Genomic DNA, 18,607 nt, shown 5'->3' on the forward strand with positions numbered 1-18,607 from the left:
AAACTGTATAGGCCTCTACGAACAGTACCAGCACGAAGAATTCTAGAATGTGATAAAAGAAACAAACTCAAAGAATCTAGCTTAGGGTTCGAGGGAAAGCATCAACGGCATGTGTGAGAGTGAGGAGCAGAAAGTGGAAAAACACTATGTATATAATATGGTTTTTGGATAATGAAAATAATTTACATCTCTAGCCTCTAACAGATACAAAGCCAATAAGTTAAATAGAAAAACCTCTCTTTATTTTTTTTATATTTATTAATGGAGTACAAGTAGAATTTGTACAACTACTTTACACAAGAGAAACTTTAATACTATAGCCAACTACTGGAACTAAATTATCTTATCCCACCTCTTATACACACATAGCTGGCTATAAATTTGAAATTTGTAGCTCACTTTTCTTCTCTCCTCTCTTATCTTCTTTATATGTATTGATAACTCGTTTGTAGTTTGTTATTGTATTTGCTCTAACTCTTTGACATTCCGAAATGGGGCTCCACTTTCGCCGACGCACTTATATTGAGCATATTAGCACGTGACTGATGCCTCCGGCAAAAGGACTTGACCCTTTCTAATCCTTGCTTTAGCCTTGGGGGATCCAATGCAAAGGTGATGCGCAACCAGTTTTCCATGCCTAAGGCTCTCCCTGCAGAGAAATTTTTTCAGATATTTACTCCCACCAATGACAAAAATCTTTGCCTAATTTAGAGTCACATTAATCAGGCAATTATAATGCTATCCACTCATCTATCAGAATTTCTTTTAATAAAAAGGAGGAAATTCTCTCGTTCATTAGAGAAACATCTTGACATGATATACGTGTATTGGGCAGTTGGCAAGTGGCAAATACTGCTGGATCGCATCCAGCATCACTGTACCAGAACGATACACCATACAAGTGCATGTACCCACCCAATTCACACTGCTCTCATGCATCAGTATGAGTATGCATCAGTTGGTTCGGCTGGGGAACCAGCTAAACCAGCCCAACCCGCGTATGAACAGGCTGAATTCAATTGCTGAAATTTTGCCATACATGCGTGCAGAAAAGGATCACATGAGAACGATGAATAGCACTTTGTTAACACTCGCATAAGTCATCAAACCCTCACACTGACAACTCCTTTTCTTAGTAGTGGAAGAGTCAAAAGAGAGTCCAAGAGAGAGGGGATTAGACGAAAGAGAGAAAATGATGATTGTATTGGAACATTTTTAAATAAAAAAATATAACTTGCTTGATACAACAAGAAGTGCTACCTAATTCCCACAATGTTGAACGAATGTTGTTTAAAATATCAGCAAAACTTCAGCATTAACAGGTATATGAAATTTAGTGATAACATGAACTAGAGCACTTGTCGGAGTCTAGACATTCAACCATTCAAGCATTGAGGCTTTTGTCTTCCTTCCTCTATCTTTCAAAAAATCCACTTCTGACACAGTTATAATTTTTACTTCACAAATCTGGCCCTTTGTTTGAATTTTGATTCTTGGCTCTTTGGGAAGATCGCCAATAGGGACTTGGACAGAATGGATCACATGAGAAGGATATGATACAAAGGATCTTATGCTATTATTTTCCATAACAATACTAGGAGGAGCACCGTTTGATGCTTCAATTAATAGTGACTAGGACACGGGAATGGGCAAGACCTCAGCCCTCGATGGCAAAGACAACTGATGCTTGCCCAATAAGAGCAGGAACGATTGTTCACCAAGAATAGGACAAGAAAGGTGGAGAATATGTCAATGTGAAGAAATATCTGAAACAAAAACGTGCTAGTTGATAAGACTAGGAAGGTGCTTGGCCAATGGGGTAGGCAGCAAGGCACGTGTATATTTGTGATATATCGCTTATCAGAGTTCGTGTGTACTGTAACAGTGTGACACATAGAAGTAGAGAACCATAGAGAACAAAACAATTTATATTGTTATACTATTTGTTCCTGCTATAAAAAAAAATGTCTGTCCTGATGTTAATAAGAGCACACTGATCAGGTAGGCTCTAGTGTTTTCAACTATCCTCTTCCTTTTTTGTGGCCATCCTTAACGAACAAGGAATGTGCATAACACTATGGTTAAATTGTACCTAACTGGAAATGTTTACAAGTCTTATCGAAGGGCATTTTATACACCCTTAAATTGAATTGCACAGTGTTTTCTAATGTTGTACTACCACTGTATCTATATTGATTTTAGTATCACATAATGTAAAATGTTCAAACCTTTCTAGTGCCTGTGTCTATTCACCTGTCATGCACTATTCTCGATGTTAGTTTTGAACAGATGAAACATTGTCAACGTTGGTCTTTTATTCTATTTATCTAAGGATGTCAAACATGATGGTATTAACGTAAAGAACACTTATACACTTGGTATTATAGAAATTAGGATATGTGAGTTAGGGCGGTCACATGTCAGTTAGGCCTTACAATCAGTTAAAGGGTTGGCTGAGCAATCTAGCACTATATATGGTTTTCAGTGGCACTGTCTGCCATTTTGGCACTAAAAGACATCTCTACACACCAAATGCTGAAAAATATGCATTAAAAGAACATGTTTCACTACTTTATTGTGTTACCACATACCAGGCAAAAGTACGACAGACTCCTCCTTTACCAACTTGCTGCAGAAATCGATGTCGTCACAAATGTCCGATAATTGTGATATATCAAGTTTTACCTGAAGAACATATGGTCAGCACTAATGCTATAAGAAATATTAATTATTTTTTGTGATTGCCTCACCATCATAAAAAACGACCCCTCAGGTTTGTGAGGACAGGTGATACACTTTATTTCTTTTATTTCACCAAAACATATCTCAGCAGTTTCCTTTAACAACTCGAGAGTCTTTCTGAAGAATTCATCATTTGTGTTCTTCATAATATGAGGAATAGCTCCCTGGTGACGATAATTATATAACATCAATGTTGGGCTATTTTCAATCATTCAGAAAAAAAAAAGAGACATGATCCGCACTACAGTTACAACTGAAAATAAAACAGGAGGGTTCATCCATTGATCATAACAAAATAATGCTCAGAACAGCAATCTGTGGAAGAATACATCATTAAGCTAGCAATTTGCACCAAAAATGTAGTTGTCTTAGAACAAGAAAGGAGAATAGAGAGGGAGTTCTACCTCATCAATTATAAATATGAAACATGATGTGCTGAAGAGATTCCCTACTAATTGATGTAAAAAGGAAGATTAAGTAACTCATTGACAGAATGTCATCAGACCTTTTATTTCTCGAACAATGTCATCACCTCTAGACTAGTCCATATCACTATATTCATAGTTGTGTGTTTGTTGTAATCATATTAAGTGTCAAGTGCTCAGGTATTCACGTTTTACATTATTAATGAATTTGGGTCAATAAAATAGCCAAAACACATATAATATAACACTTTTATAGGATAAGGACTAAAATTTCTTTGTAGTTAAGAGGTCTTTAATATGAACCTGAGACCTCCAAATAACAGAATACAGAACAGGTGCAAAGATAAAAGAAAGAATATAAGGAAAATTGAATCAGAAGATTTGCCATGAGCCCATGACGCAAATCAAGCTTGCAGCATACTTATGTGATAAGGAATTTTTGTTTCCATACCACTGAAATATCACTTTTTTCATATATGCTGCTGATTTTCTAGTGCACACACCACCAAAATTGTCTGATGTTCCCTCTTTTAGCAATACCATCTAGTATCGTTGACTTTTTTACATATTCTCTCTTTTATTTCACCAGAGATACATGACAAATGTCTTTATACCCCAGCAGGCCAACGCGCTTGCCACACTTCTCATTGCATGGTGCGGCACACTGGCACCCTCATTTCCCGGCACACCACACTGCCCTACCCTGTCGTGTGCTTATTGGTCGGTTCATGCGATCTGATTCGGAACCTGTGGGCACATGAAACCTGAAGCTGCCCCTATTCCCCACCCACGCAGGAATGATGTGCTAGTGAAATATGGAGAGATGGATCTCAACCTTGCTTTAGTTAGTTCTGACTCCAATTTGCTTGGTCTGGAGAATAGTCAAGATGCTCCAACAGTATGTACTAATGCTATTTCCAAAACATTGTGATCACTTGGATTAGATTTCAAAATTTTGATCACTCTGAGCTAAATCCAACTTGCTGCTGCTTAAAACGAATATTACTAACAGTTACCACTCTTGCTAGCTAATAAGACCAACAGAATAATGAACATGGATGTTGGGGCCAAAGAAGATGGACACGGCGCCATTGCTGCATGCAGCAGCCAGCTGCCAAGAAAACCGAGTGATGCGGAGTTGCAGATAACAGCGATCTGGCGATGACAGTGAAAATGAAGATGCAGGAGGATGCTAGGCAGCATCCATGGCAAAGGCACTGTAACAACGACATATAAATATCACCTTGCACAAGACTGGATTCACCAGTTAAATCCTCGGTCGAGGAATCCAGAAAATTTGATGCGGGAGAACAGTGATGCAGATGATTTTTAGCCTCTAAGAGTGAGGAGTTTGAGTTCACAGAACAAAAAGGCAAACATAACGGTAGTTGTAAAACAGGAAATGGTGGACAATTTTGGTGGTATTAAAGTTCACCACAAGATTTTAGTGGTAAATAACAAAGTTCTCATATATCAGTTATAAACCCAATTTTTCAATATAAGAGACAATAGTACAACAACTAAGAGAGCACCTGTCAATCATATCAAGTAACTATGCTAGCTTACAGAAGTAGGAAATATGTACACTACTATAAAAGACACTAGTAGTGGTGGTAGTTCTGCCACCACCACTACTTTTGTGCTTTTACACATTAGTCCCTAATATATTCTGATAGTATACAATAGTCTAATATTTGTTTGACTCAAGTGAATACCATATAAAATAAGAAAACAAGTAATACTAGCATTTGGCATTTTACGGGGAAAGTAGTATCATATTTGATAAAACCTAAGTTGTAACGGGCCAGGCCCATATAAGTACGGATTTGCTAATGCATGCCTAGTCGCGCGCGTCCCCCCCCCCCCCCCCCTCTCCCGACACGCAACGAAGCCACGTGGTGTGCGCGGAGAGGGAGGGGGTGCTTTTTTCCCCTTTTTTGGGTTTTTATACATACATATACAAACTTTGTATACATGACCTTTTTTTTTGTTTCTTTTCGTTCTTCTTCTACGTACGTATACAAAGTTTCTACTTTTGTATATGTGTATATATATTTTTATACGTCAAAAATGTATGTGTATACATACAAAAAATTGCTATAGATATATATACAAAGTTTACACATATTTTATCGTATATACACATATATATATACACTTTATATACATATGTATATATACGTATACGTATAGAATCTAGATGGGGTGGGCTGGGCGATCAGGCGCAGATCAGCGGCCCCCATATAAGTAGGGATGTGCTATATAAGACATTGGATCCAGTGGTTACCTACGCACCCTACGCATGTGAGCACGGTGTACGCGGTGGGAGGAGAACGACTCCACCTTTAAGGTAATACAGAAAAATATATTTTATCCATGACATATTGTTATATATTTTCTTTTACCCCTATCAAAGCATAAGGGCATTTTGCTAATCTGCCAAAAGTAAGCAAGCTAGCTACCAAGGTACTGATAATTTGATATGAGACTTATGAGTCCATAAAATAACCTGAATAAATGTTGCAGGACCTGTTGTTAGGTTTCGAAAGCTTCTGAGTGAATCGACGACCTAAAATTGAAAAGGAATGGTGCCTTCAGTTATGTATCAAACATTCAGCAAAGGTATTAGCTAAGCAATCACATAGAAAACTAATTCAAGGAAACAACACAAAAAGCCTCCTTTAAAGTATTTCCATGATACTAAATAGGATGATTCCTCACAGATTATTTGTGTTGATTCCATCTCCACCAGAGCAAATACAAAAACGGTATAAATGATACAGTAAAAAGTCCATTAAAAAAGACACACGGTAAAAAAATTAATTAACAGGACACATAATCACTAGCATGTTGAATATAGCCTCTTCCAACTCTAAGTTGCTAACTCAAAGCATCTTTATGCCTTTACTCTCAGTATTCAAAATTCTCTTTCAACCCTTCTGAAATTACCTCAACATGATTGGATGAATTATAAGAATTTAGTGATAAATATTTTATTTCCCTACCAGATCTGAAGCATTGGTTATATATCAATAACTAAAGTTCCAATTGCCGGATGAAACAGGTTCTAATAGAGAATTGTGGACTAAAAGAACATGAATAATGAGTAAAATGATACTTCATATGCTACATCTTTCACCCCTTTTTGTTTAACAAATAATGGAAATGTGTTTTACACCTCCAGCCTCTACACACAGCCGACTAGACAATATGAAATTATGAAAGACATAGGGCAGCTCCCTGGTTCTACTAATGTGAAAGAAGATTGACAAGGTTTAAGTTACGTCTCACAAAGGAAATGTGAATTCATTTAAAGTATAAAATACTACTCCCTCCGTCCTAGAATATAACAAGATTTAGAGTTGGACACGGTTATTAACAAAGTAGGTAGAAGTGGGTGGTGAAGGGTTGTGATTGGATGAGTAGTGGAGGTAGGTGGGAAAAGTGAATTGTGGAGGGTTGTGATTGGTTGGGAAGAGAATATTGGTGGAGAAGTCGTTATATTTTGAGACAAATCCTGAGAGCTAAAAATTGTTATATTTTGGGACGGAGGGAGTACTACGCATCACAAAAAGTAAACAGTGTGCTTAAAAAAATGTACAAATCACCTTTGTTTCTTTCAGAATGCCTTTAGGATCACAAATTGCTATCCATCCAAATCTCCAGCCAGGGACAACCCATCTCTTTGATATAGCTCCCAATGTGAGTACTGGAACAGTCTCTCCAAACACACCCATTGGCACAAAAGGAGTGCTTCCATAAACAAGGTGACCATATACTTCATCAGCAATGACTAACAGACCGAGCTTGCTTGCTGTATCTGCAATCTAAGTTAAGATACGGCACATAAGCTCCATTGAAATTGGAACAAATAAAATGAAGTAAGGTGTTACCCAGCATTGTACAGCCATCATACCAACCTTGGACAGATGCTCATAAGTGTACACATTACCACAAGGGTTATTGGGGTTAGTAATCACTATTGCAACAGTATTCTCATCTGCTAAAGCTTCAACAGCTTCAACATTAATCTCCCATCCTCTCTCTGGAACAAGATCATAGAGCCGCACTTCCATCCTGTGGAACACCGCATGTGCTTCATGTTTTGGGTACCCGGGCTTTGGAAGCAATATATTGGCACCTGGTTGGCCAAAAACAGACATAACAATCTCAATTGCTTGGGTACCTCCAGATGTGAGGAAAATATCATCTGTGCAAAGCTTGTAAGGAAGATCACAGGATAGGTACTCTGCAACAGCTCTGGATTTCAACAGAAAATGGCAACAAAAGCAACACAGAGAATGTTTATTAGTACAAACAAGGATTTTCACTTTTCCATATACTGGTGAAAGACTATCAGCAATTGCTTAATCATGAGACATGCGTGATTAATTTAAATATGTTCCCGCATTCTTTACATGATTTCACATACAGTATTCATCCCCGTTCTTTAAATATGTTTGATTAATTTAAGTATGTGTGATTATTATGTTTGAATCGAAGCCATATAGACTGATTAATATGCCAATTTAACTGTTAACGGCAGTGAAGGATTTGATCAAAAAGAATTTAATAAGCTATAAGAAGTTGTTGATATTTGAATAGATAAATTATACTGTTTCAGAATTGACGACAGATTACGGGCCTGTTTAGTTCCCAAACAAAATTTTTCACGCTGTCACATCGAATGTTTGGACACATGCATGAAGTATTAAATGTAGACAAAAAAAAATAAAACCAATTACACGGTTCGCTAGGAAATTGCGAGACGAATCTTTTAAACCTAATTGCGCCATGATTTGACAAGGTGGTGCTACGGTAAACATTTGCTAACGACAGATTAATTGGTCTTAATAAATTCGTCTCACAATTTCCTGGCAGACTTTGTAATTTGTTTTGTTATTAGACTACTTTTAATACCTCTCAAATGTGTGTCGATGTGACATACAGGGGCAAAAATTTTTGCCAACTAAACAAGCCCTACGATAACTGAAAAGATAGGGCAGATTAGTTCTACTCTGAGCGCACAGATAAATCAAGGACGACCCAAGTACAGAACCACCTATAGGGGATTCAGTTAAGGCAAATCCAATCATGAGTGGACAGTGGGCACCGACCGGCGAGCAGGGAGGCTGGTGGCGGGGGAGGAGTAGCCGTTGTAGTCGCCGGAGCGGACGGCGGCGGCGACGGCTTCCTCCGCCTCGGGCGCGGTGCGGAAGCAGGCGGAGGAGGAAGGGTCGCCGTGGCTGAGCGGGATGACGGGCCGTGGCCCGTGCTCGTCCAGGCACGCGTGCAGCTGAAGGAGGTACCGCTGGATGCTGCGTTCCCCGGCCGCGGCCACGGCCAGATTCGGGGTCGCGAAGCGCCATCGCTTCCCCCCGCGGCCGCCCTCCATCGCCGGAGTCACCGGAGTTTGGGGGATGTGGCCAGCCAGGGGTGACACGGAGACGGAGGCTGGTTTTGGGCCTTTGGCTTACGAAAGCGACTTTTATTTGTCTCGCCGGAAAAGGAAAAATGAAAAGGTCCCGTATTACTAAACGAAAGCGACGTGTCATTGTTCGGCTAGTTTTGTTGTTTTGAATTTAATTGTTCGTCTAGTCCTGGTTGTATCATCAATAAAACTTAAGGTTTTTTTAATACCATTTCAGATGAACTGCCACGTGCTGCCTTGCTACTGTAGAAACTACAATCATTGTATGCTGTCCACACCTTTCGATTGTGGCTGCAAGCATCTCTGCCCTTAAGCGTGTCTTCCCAGGAAGCCTCGGCTGCTCTCCAGGGGGGCCTATTTTTTTCCCCCCCGGATGATTCATCCCCCAGCTTCTCTTTCTGCATGCAGTCCACACGCTTCCTCCGTCGATCCATCCAGCGCCGCCGGCGGCATCGCCGTCTCCCTTGCCCAGTGTGTTTTTGCGCCTTCTTTGGCTTAGCTGTGGACGGCCGCGGTCTTTTGCTCGGTGATTTCGTCTCCACCATCTCCATTCCATCCGTCCACGGCCGTCGCCATCCACGAGCTGCAGCAGCCTCTCCTCTCCCAGTGACAGTCCACTCAATTGCGCCACCACCGACGACCTTTTGCTTGACCGGTTGGTTCTCCGGTGGCCATCGCCATCACATGAGGGAGCAATACCCTCTTTTTCCCACGGCAGTCCTGGCAAGAAAATCCTTCTATCCCATTGTTGTACAGAAGAAACCCTTAGGCCCTTGGAAATGTCGTTCTTTGATTTATTATGTACCACCGTGACAGATTCCCTTGACCTGTATTTTTAATGGTGCAAGTTACTTATTGTCAAGCATGTGATTCAATAATCCCTACTAATTAAGCATTTTCTAATTGAATTTGACCTGCTACAGTGGTTATGGGATAGTTGCCTGCTGCCCCAAGTCCACAACATACACATATTAAAGGTGTCCATATTTAGATTCATGCTTAGCTTTCCATAATACTCCATTGTGTACTCATCTGCTGGCTTTATGATTGTGTTTTGCCATTTTGTATAAATATCTAGGAGTGGTTTGGTGATTGGGATGGATGTGGTGCCTGACACTCTAACACCAACACCATTTTCTCAGCTAACTAACTTAGGGACAAATGAGACAGAAAACAGGCTAGGTGCTACTCCTACGCATTATTCGCATATTCAACTTTCTTTGCATTTTCTCAATTCTCAACTACAGTTTTCTTACGTTGAGCGGAAAACTTATTGATGATTTATTTCTTTGTCTTCTAGGTGCTCCTAACAGTGAAAGCTCTAATCATACCATATCTTTTATCTCAACTCCTGAAATAGGAATCTCCATGTCAGTGTTTCGTCATCCATTTCGATGACCTGTTAACAGGAGGCTTGCATTTAACCCTGTCAATCCTGCTACTCCAATAGATCAACACTTTGTCTCCTCGTTAGATGGCCCAACAGTGCCAGGTGTTCAGTCCCTTCCTGCAGTGCGCGGTAAAGGTAAGCCCCTCTATTAAGAATTACTCTCTATTTGATTGTGCTCAAACTTGCTATACTACCATTGTACCATTTTAGATTCATAAATGCCAGTTCAGGTCCTGTGCCATAGTATCATATATCTATATAGAAGATAATAATCCTACGTACAATTTGCCCATGTTAATGTACTACCTTCGTCCCATATTACTTGTTGCCTTGAGTTTTTTTTAATATTTGATTATTCGTCTTATTCAAAATAAACTTAGAATTATTATTTATTTTATTTGTGACTTATTTTATTATTAAATGTAGTTTACTTATCATTTTTTATATTTGCACTAATTTTTCAAATAAAACGAATGGTCAATCATTATAAGTAAAAAGTCAAAACGACAAGTAATATAGGATGGAGGTAGTATTGTTCCTAGCTAGGGCTAAAAACGGTCAGACCATATACCATTTTTATTTTCATACTGTTTTCTCGAAACCGGTATCAAAATGGTAGACACAAAAATACTAATAATAGTCATATAAATACTAATAATAGTCATATCGGTATATCAGAAACGGGACTGTCGGAACAGAATCTTCGGAAGTCGAAAATTCATGTCGAAATAAGCGGAGTATGGCATAGCACACATTTAACTATGCATGAATATGACTTTATAATTTCATTCTTGCATCATCACACTACACGTGACACCGTTATATGATGATTAATGATATTGATGATAAGTTCGATGAACAATATAAACAAAATTCAACGATACATCAACATTGATAAGTTGAGGAGACCAAAGTTCAGCAAAATCCACGTACCACGTCCTAGGTTTAACAACATTTTCCCGTGGTCACTTCTGCTTTCTAATGGGCTAAAAGCTTGCCAGGTTTTCATCATTCATAGGTTTCCAATAGGTTGGGATGGCTGAGCCATTCGGGAACTTTCGGCATTTTGATGAAAATTACCAGACAAATATGGTTACCGACAAAACAGTGAGAAAAACCTCCATCCATTTCCGCTACCATTTTCGAATAATATTAAGTTTCCATTTCCAACATTTCCAATACCAATAGTTATCAATACTGACTGAAACGATCGGTGTAAACTAGAAACGATAGCTGAAATCTCGGAAATTTCCGTACTGTTTTCACCCCTATTCCTACCTAAAGCACATCACTATCGTCCGTATGATCCACCGCACAAAGAGCGAAGGAGCGATCTAGCCATCCGTTATGAGAGCCTACCTCTTTCGTGTCGATCCCCTCCTCCCGTCGCAGAAATTGCCACTGCTATGGCCACCTCCGCCACTGCCACTCTTTGCCAGCGTGGTCCTTGGTTGCTCCTATTCATCTTCTCCGTCGAAGCAGTGTCCATGGCCGAGGGGGCATCGGCCCGGGCGATCCCCTCCCCTTGCAGAAATTGCAGCAGCCATTATTGCTGCCTCCATGTCGTCCCAATCGTCTACCCCCACCTCCACGGTGCTAACGTCCATCTCCTCTAGGCCTTCGCCATCTTCCGCTCAACCGTATGGCCGTGGCCTCTAAGACTGCCGCTGGGTCCGTGCTACTGTTCCGCCTGTAGGACGAGGACCTCAAAAATTGGCACGCTGACTTCGTCAATGCTGACTAGCCAGCCTCTTCGACTCCTCTTGGTCAATCCTCCACCATAATTACAATTAGGAAATGATGATTTCATTAACAGTCTGCCACAATATTGTAGTCTGTCTTCTTCGCAAGCAGACTAGCTAGAAGAAGCTGATCAAGAGGTCAATAAATAATATACGCAGGAGTGATATACCAAACGGTATTATTTGCATGTTTGACACTACAGGTTCAACATATTATTGGATAACGACCATAAACATATGAAAAGACTGACTTGCAAAAATGGCGTGCCAATGCGGGTCACGGACGACGTTGAACCGAACGAGAGTACGAGACAAAGCACAGCAGATTAATTAGTTGTCATCCACTGCTCTGGTGGAATATCCGAGCTAGTACAGCTCTAATATGACAGGACCAAGTGAATAATCGGTCCTAGTATTTTTTTTTCTTGATAATAGAATGATTTACAAACCTACTGCCTTCATCTAAAAATAAATCAACTTTTATAGTTCGTATACAATAGTTGAAAAGGAGTACAATGAATTCTGAAACTGAAATGAAATATGTGAGGTTATCTGGCAAACCTGGTGTTTGATGAAAACAAAACAACGAACACATAGAAAATAGGGAAACCCTGTATTTTATTAATCATGATTCATTAACATGAATGTTTACAAATACATGAGGGCTCCCGCAGGAGTTCGCCTCTTGCCTTCGTGAGGAATGCTTAATGGAAAGGTATGCTGACTGGAGATTGCGTGTAGTCCGCTGATTCCCGGCGCCTAGCAATGAGACTACCGGTTAATTATATCCACAGGAGTGAGCCTATGGAATACCTCTGATTAAGCTGCGCTTTATGATCGTCGTCTTCAAAGTTGTTTGCTCGCCGAAGGTTGAGGTTAGTGCAGACTTAATGTTGAATATAGTGAATGTGGAACGGGTGGCTTTGTTTTACCAAAACCCGGTCATAGTACACTACCATCACGTCGGTGTGCGGAGGGAATTTGGTGAAGGGGTGACCTTTGCCTCGTCGGTGCCCAGTCATGTACCCCGGTCTTCATCAAACATGGATTTTGTGGTTGCTTTGCCTCGTCGGTGCCCAGCAACGGTGTATCCGATTCCCGTCCATTTTAGACGTGTTAATAATGTAGTGACCTGGCCTTGTCGGCACTCAGCCATGGTTTCGTCTAGCCTCATCGGTTAAAGACAAATGAAATGAGTGAATGGCTATAGCTTTGTTAGCTTTGGCCAATATGTCGTCCGGCGTCATCGGTCTCGGACATAGCATAAATAATGATAAATCGGCCATTTCATCTCGTCAACATTCGGCCATGATGTCGACGTGTATTTTAAATCTGCATGCCCCGCCCTCCTGGCTAGAATTGTTTTTGTTGTCTTCAAGAATTTTGAGAGTCACCCCCATCCATCTGATAGAATTTAGAGAGAGAAGAAATTGCTCTCGTACATGACATGCACGAGGCAAATCTATAACTCTTTCGGCATGAACATAAATATGTATAAATCATGGTTGGTCCGATGCCAATAATTAAGGCTCAAACTCATCCCAAGTTTATATAAATAAATATCCACATCCAATATTTGATATTGATAATTTAGATGGTCCAACCCTCACAAGGGTCAGGCTTGCCTTGTATTTATTTGCAGCTCATGTTAATTGCTTGACAAAGATGACGTGTGCGTGTGCATGCGCCGCTGGGGATACTTATATCCATGACTACAAGTTCACAACGCATCCACGACATATTCATCAGTACTCCACTTTACTTTTTTACCGTCTCGACTGTGCAACTGCACAACGCTACGGTGTATATTTGCTCTCTCTAAGAGATGATGCCGGGCTATGCATAATATCTGCACAGCACTACGGCGTTGTTGTGTTATCTTGGATAAGTAGCTTGACGGAGAACGAGATCAGCTTGTCGCTGAAGACTCGCCGATAGAGATGCCATCAGCGCCAGCGATTACAGGTTGCTGATCCGTGATCACGCACCCTGTGTCATGCGCATGCATCTTCTTTCTGATCTCTCTGTGAATATATGTGGGTGCGGGTGTGTACCTCTAGGGCATATTGCTGCTTAATGGCGTAGCGCTTGCGCCCTGTGTTCCTCTCCTTCTCCTTCACGAGGGACAGAGTCGGTGCCTTTTATAGGCAGAGCTAACGATGGATGGATTAGGCTGAGACTCTCAACCGCGTCCGCAAATCTTGGGCTAATCACGCTTAAATATTTGATCTCCTCCAGATAATGGACATGTTTAACAAACATGGTACTTAATTAGCAAGCAAATAATGCGCTGATGACAGTGGCCCTCGACATCATTTGCACGCCATGGCTGTGCTTGCCGATAATCTAAATATAATCATCATTAATCTGACATGATTATCAAAAGCAACCAACCAACCATATGGCTAGCACTAGTCAATTTTCTCCCCCATATAATCTTTCATAGCTCATACTTTTCATATGATATATCCTATTCAAAATCCGTTTGTACTTATGGTCTCTACTCAAAATATAGAACAAAACGAGTCTAATATTGATTATATTTGGATGTCGCGTGATATTTGAATTTTTCTGGACCCATACATTATAGAGACACGCCTCACATGTATTCAGTAAAATTGGGCTGCGAATAATATTCTCATATAAAATTAATGCCCAATAATTTATTATTTCTTCTATGAATTTTTAGCACAAAAAATCATCAAACACCTGGCCCCATCTCCCACCAAATGGTAACCAGCTGAGTCACTTAAAATAAAAACTAGAGAAACTCGGCAAGAAAATTCTATAGAAATAACTACTAGAAAAATATTTTTTACCGACGTTGGTTTTTTACTTTTCCGGATGGAAAAAAAATCCTCTTATAACCGTTTGCAAAAATAGCTAAAGAGCCTCTAGATTTAGCCCCGTCTGCGAAAATCATGCAGCTTCTATTCCCATCAACCCGGAGCTTATTTCGGTACCTATGGAGTCACTTATCATAGAATAAATATGCAGCTGAAGAAGATCCCTGGTCGTCCAGCTTTTTCAGCCTCATGCATTGCTGTATTTGATCTCGTCCTCTCTGTGTGACTGTGTGCATGTGCTGTCTGTGGGTACTTGGTTTAATCCTCTATGGTTTCCACTGTCTGGACTTGGATTGCCATGTTTGTGTGTTTGATTGTGTGTACTGCTCCAGTTATGCATGCCATTGGGTGGTGTTGGATGTATGGGTGTGTTCAGTATTCGCTTGCGTGAGCATGAACACCACTAGTGCTTTGTATTATACTTTTACTTTGTGCTCTTCTCAGTCTGACATATATTTGTCGATCACAGAAAGGCATTTGATAGTATAAAACCAATCTCCCCAACAAAGATGGATATCCATTTGATATTGAAGTAGTGAGTTTAAAAAATGAATTTATTTTGGGATAAATAGGAGAGGAAAAACAAACTTATTCTCACACATAGGAAGAACTCATGAATACATGATAGTAAACCTAGTTATATTTTGGATTCATTTTTCTTATTCTTGTGGGCCTGGTCTTATAAGTCTCATCTTCTCATTGACCATTTGGAATTGTTGGAATTTGTACGCAGACGATGCAGCGGTCTTCATGAACCCGACCAAGAGCGATGTAAGGGCTTTCATTGACCTTCAGACTCGCTTCGGCAAGGTATCGGGTCTTTGCACAAATCTGCAAAAATCACAGGTAGCACCAATCAGGTGTGATGGCCTGGACCTTGATGACATCTTGGACGGAATACCAGCTACTAGAGCCTCCTTTCCAGTAAAGTACCTAGGACTCCCTCTTTCCACCAGAAGGCTGCATAAATGTGACTTCCAGCCGCTCTTCAACAAATCTATGAGCTATATAGAAGGATGGCGAGGGAGGCATGTTGGTCTCGCAGGTCGATCAACCTTGGTAAAAGTCGTCCTTACGTCCCAACCAATCTTCCTGCTGATGGGCTTGAAAGCATCTAAGGAATCCCTTGAAATTCTGGACAAACAACGAAGGCAATTTCTGTGGGTTGGGAATGAAACCGTCACTGGGGGAAGTGCAAGGTAAATTGGACGCGTACCTGCCTACCTACTGCCTCGAGAGGGCTTGGCATCCTAAATCTCAAGAAATTTGCAAGGGCCCTTCGTCTGAAATGGCTCTACCACGAATGGAAGTCACCGGAAAAGGTTTTGGTGGGGTTAGAAACGCCTTGCGATAAAACAGACATGCTGTTGTTTGCTGCTGCAACAACAATACAAGTTGGCGACGGAGCGAAAACAAGTTTCTGGGACTTGGCTTGGCTATAGGGGAGAAGACTAAAGGATGTCGCACCACTAGTCTACTCAGCCTCCAGAAAAAAGAGCAGGACTCTCCAACAGGCCGCTCAGACGGACCAATGGCTGCTTGACCTTGCTCTACCAACAACCGAAGGGTGGACAACGGAGCTAATCGACCAAGTCATTGCCGTTTGGAGCGCCATTCGAAGTGTGCAATTTATGGATCAAGAAGACCAGATCACTTGGAAGCTAAACAATCACGGCGAATACACAGCCTCCTCAGCCTATAAGGCACAAATCCTTGGTACAACATCGTCAAATTTTGACAACCTGATTTGGAGACCTTGGGCGCCGCACAAGTGCAAAACCTTTGCCTGGTTGATTCCCCAAAACATAGTGTGGACTTCGGATAGATTAGCAACCAGAGGCTGGCCAAACGGATCCACGTGCCCGCTATGTCGTCAGACCCAAGAGACGGCTCATCACCTGCTAGTGGATTGCAGATACACTCGGAGAATTTGGAATGAAATAGCACATTGGACTGTCAATGGACACCTAAGTCCTCAACTCTGGTGAGCAACGTCTACGGTACATGAGTGGTGGGAGGCCATCGTGAGTACAAGAGAAGTACCAAAGAAGGCACTACGCACGTTAACTTTGCTAATGGCCTGGGGTATCTAGAACAAAAGAAACCGAAGGACTTTCCAACACAAGGAGTTGCCGGCATCAAATCTATTATCCAAGATAAAAGAGGAAGCAAAAACGTGGAGCCTTGCGGGTGCGAGAAGCCTCGTTGCCTGGCTGGCACTGTAATTAGCCTTTTCGGCAGGGTTGCAGCCCTGTTTTTGCTTTTGTAAAGTTTCCTTTTGTACAGTTTACTTCTTCTCTTTTCAATGAAATTGGCGGCCTCGATGATTCGTTCAAAAAAAAATCTTTCTTAATATCATCAACTTCTTTTGCCAATCTTTTTCAGCCTCTTCTGGCTGTAGTGGAAACAGATCTTCGCTCGATGTACTTATTGTCAAGGTCTGATTTTTCAACTTGAAGCTGTATACTTTTATTGTGCTCTATCCTTTTGATGTAAATTTGTAGTTCACTCGTCCTTTGATTCACCGTGTATCACAAAATATCTCCGTCTTCTATCATTGTTATACTCAGCTTGCTTCCTTTTTTTTAGTATAGTTTCGTCAGTACAATCTTCCAGTTGCGGACCTGTTGTTGTTTACCAGGTGTGCTTGCTTTTATCTCACCAAGTTTTCTTGACAATCTTTTTCCTCTCTTTTTGGCTGATATAGTTCCATGCATTGCTATTTTCTAATTGAGCATCAACTTGTTTTTTAGAAACGCTTGCTTTTTTTCTCACCAAGATTTCTAGTCAACTTTTTCTCTATCCTTTTGCATATAATCATCTATTATAACAACAGATAAAATAGAAATACATATAATCATCCAATATTTATAGTGTTTTAAATTTTCCTCGCTGCAATGCGTGAGGTATGGACACACACACCTCCTTACAAACCAACCCAACTTCCCTCCCGACCTCCACACGTGCGCAGCCCCACCACTCGCGCCTGCCTCCCCTCCCGGTGCCCTCCTCTCCCCTCTCCCGCGATCCCGGAACCCTTCTCTTTCTTCACTTTTTTCTCTCCCTCCCTTCTCTCATTTTTTTCTCCCACCCTCGTGCCTCCTCTCCCCTCTCTTGTGATCTCGGCACCCGTCCTCCCTTTCTTCGCTTTTTTCTCTCCCTCCCTTCTCTTATTTTTTTCCCGCCCTCGCGCCTCCTCTCCCCTCTCCAGCGATCCCGGCACCCCTCCTCCTCTATCTTCGCTTTTCTTTCTCTCTCTCCCTTCTCTCATTTTTTCTCCCGATAGAAAACTGTCACGCCCAGAAATTCCCGAATAGAATTCCAAGCAGAATGTGCATTAAAACCCCTGTCCAAGACCGGCCAGGGTACACAAACGACAAAGTTGACATACAGATCCACGTCTTACAAACATTATAAAAGTCTTACATAAATGCAGCGGAAATATAAAAGATAACTAGAGCTAAGTCTGGACTTGGATAGCAGCGGGAACACCACTCCACAGGCATCCTCGACTGCACGGACGAAGCCTACTCCTCGGAGAAACCACCATCGGACGCATACTCGAACTCTAAGGGTTGGGAGATAGAGCAAGACTGAGTACTACCCACTGTACTCAGCAAGTCATACCGGAACGGAGGGTATGATGCAATATATAACCAAAGGAAGGCTAAAAGGGGATCATTTGCACAAAGCTAGCATTTATAAACAGTAGTTGAAAGCAGTAAAACAGTTGTAATAATTAATCAATATTAACCATCCACTATCCAATGCTACACCATGTTGCAACAGGCCCAACCATCCACCTGAACTAATCAATTCCATTAGACTAAACTAGGGTGAGACTAATCACAGTGAATCTGGTTGACCGCCCATAACCGCGGGCACGACTATTTGAATAGTTTTACTCTGATCAGAGGTGTACAACTGTACCCACAAGACACAGCCCCACAACAAGTTTCCATCCGCCGGCATGCCACCACAACATACCGGAAAGAGACCGTGACAGGACCCTTCGCATAACCTCCTCTACC

General features: G+C 41.2%; 1 protein-coding gene and 1 long non-coding RNA gene across 3 annotated transcripts; one reads left to right on the forward strand and one right to left on the reverse strand.

Annotated features, from left to right (window-relative positions):
• Positions 1 to 220: 220 nt before the first annotated feature.
• Positions 221 to 8,664, reverse strand: LOC127777133 (nicotianamine aminotransferase 1-like). 2 transcript variants are annotated; one of them, XM_052303661.1, is made up of 7 exons: positions 8,285 to 8,662; positions 7,088 to 7,427; positions 6,776 to 6,994; positions 5,677 to 5,736; positions 2,751 to 2,906; positions 2,592 to 2,685; positions 221 to 649 (listed from the first exon to the last, which is right to left on the reverse strand). In XM_052303661.1, exons 1-7 carry the CDS (start codon positions 8,560 to 8,562, stop codon positions 471 to 473), a joined length of 1,326 nt encoding a protein of 441 aa, XP_052159621.1. In that variant the 5' UTR covers positions 8,563 to 8,662; the 3' UTR covers positions 221 to 470. The 2 variants fall into 2 exon arrangements, with proteins under 2 accessions (XP_052159621.1, XP_052159622.1); XM_052303662.1 differs by lacking the exon at positions 2,751 to 2,906 and having other exon boundaries at positions 8,285 to 8,664.
• A 294-nt stretch (positions 8,665 to 8,958) lies between these two features.
• Positions 8,959 to 10,385, forward strand: LOC127777134 (uncharacterized). Its single transcript, XR_008018261.1, has 3 exons — positions 8,959 to 9,575; positions 9,677 to 9,780; positions 9,899 to 10,385. It is a non-coding gene; the product is annotated as an uncharacterized LOC127777134 (long non-coding RNA).
• The last annotated feature ends 8,222 nt before the right edge of the window (positions 10,386 to 18,607 follow it).

This window comes from Oryza glaberrima, chromosome 6 (assembly GCF_000147395.1).
Source record: "Oryza glaberrima chromosome 6, OglaRS2, whole genome shotgun sequence".
Lineage (NCBI taxonomy): Eukaryota > Viridiplantae > Streptophyta > Magnoliopsida > Poales > Poaceae > Oryza > Oryza glaberrima.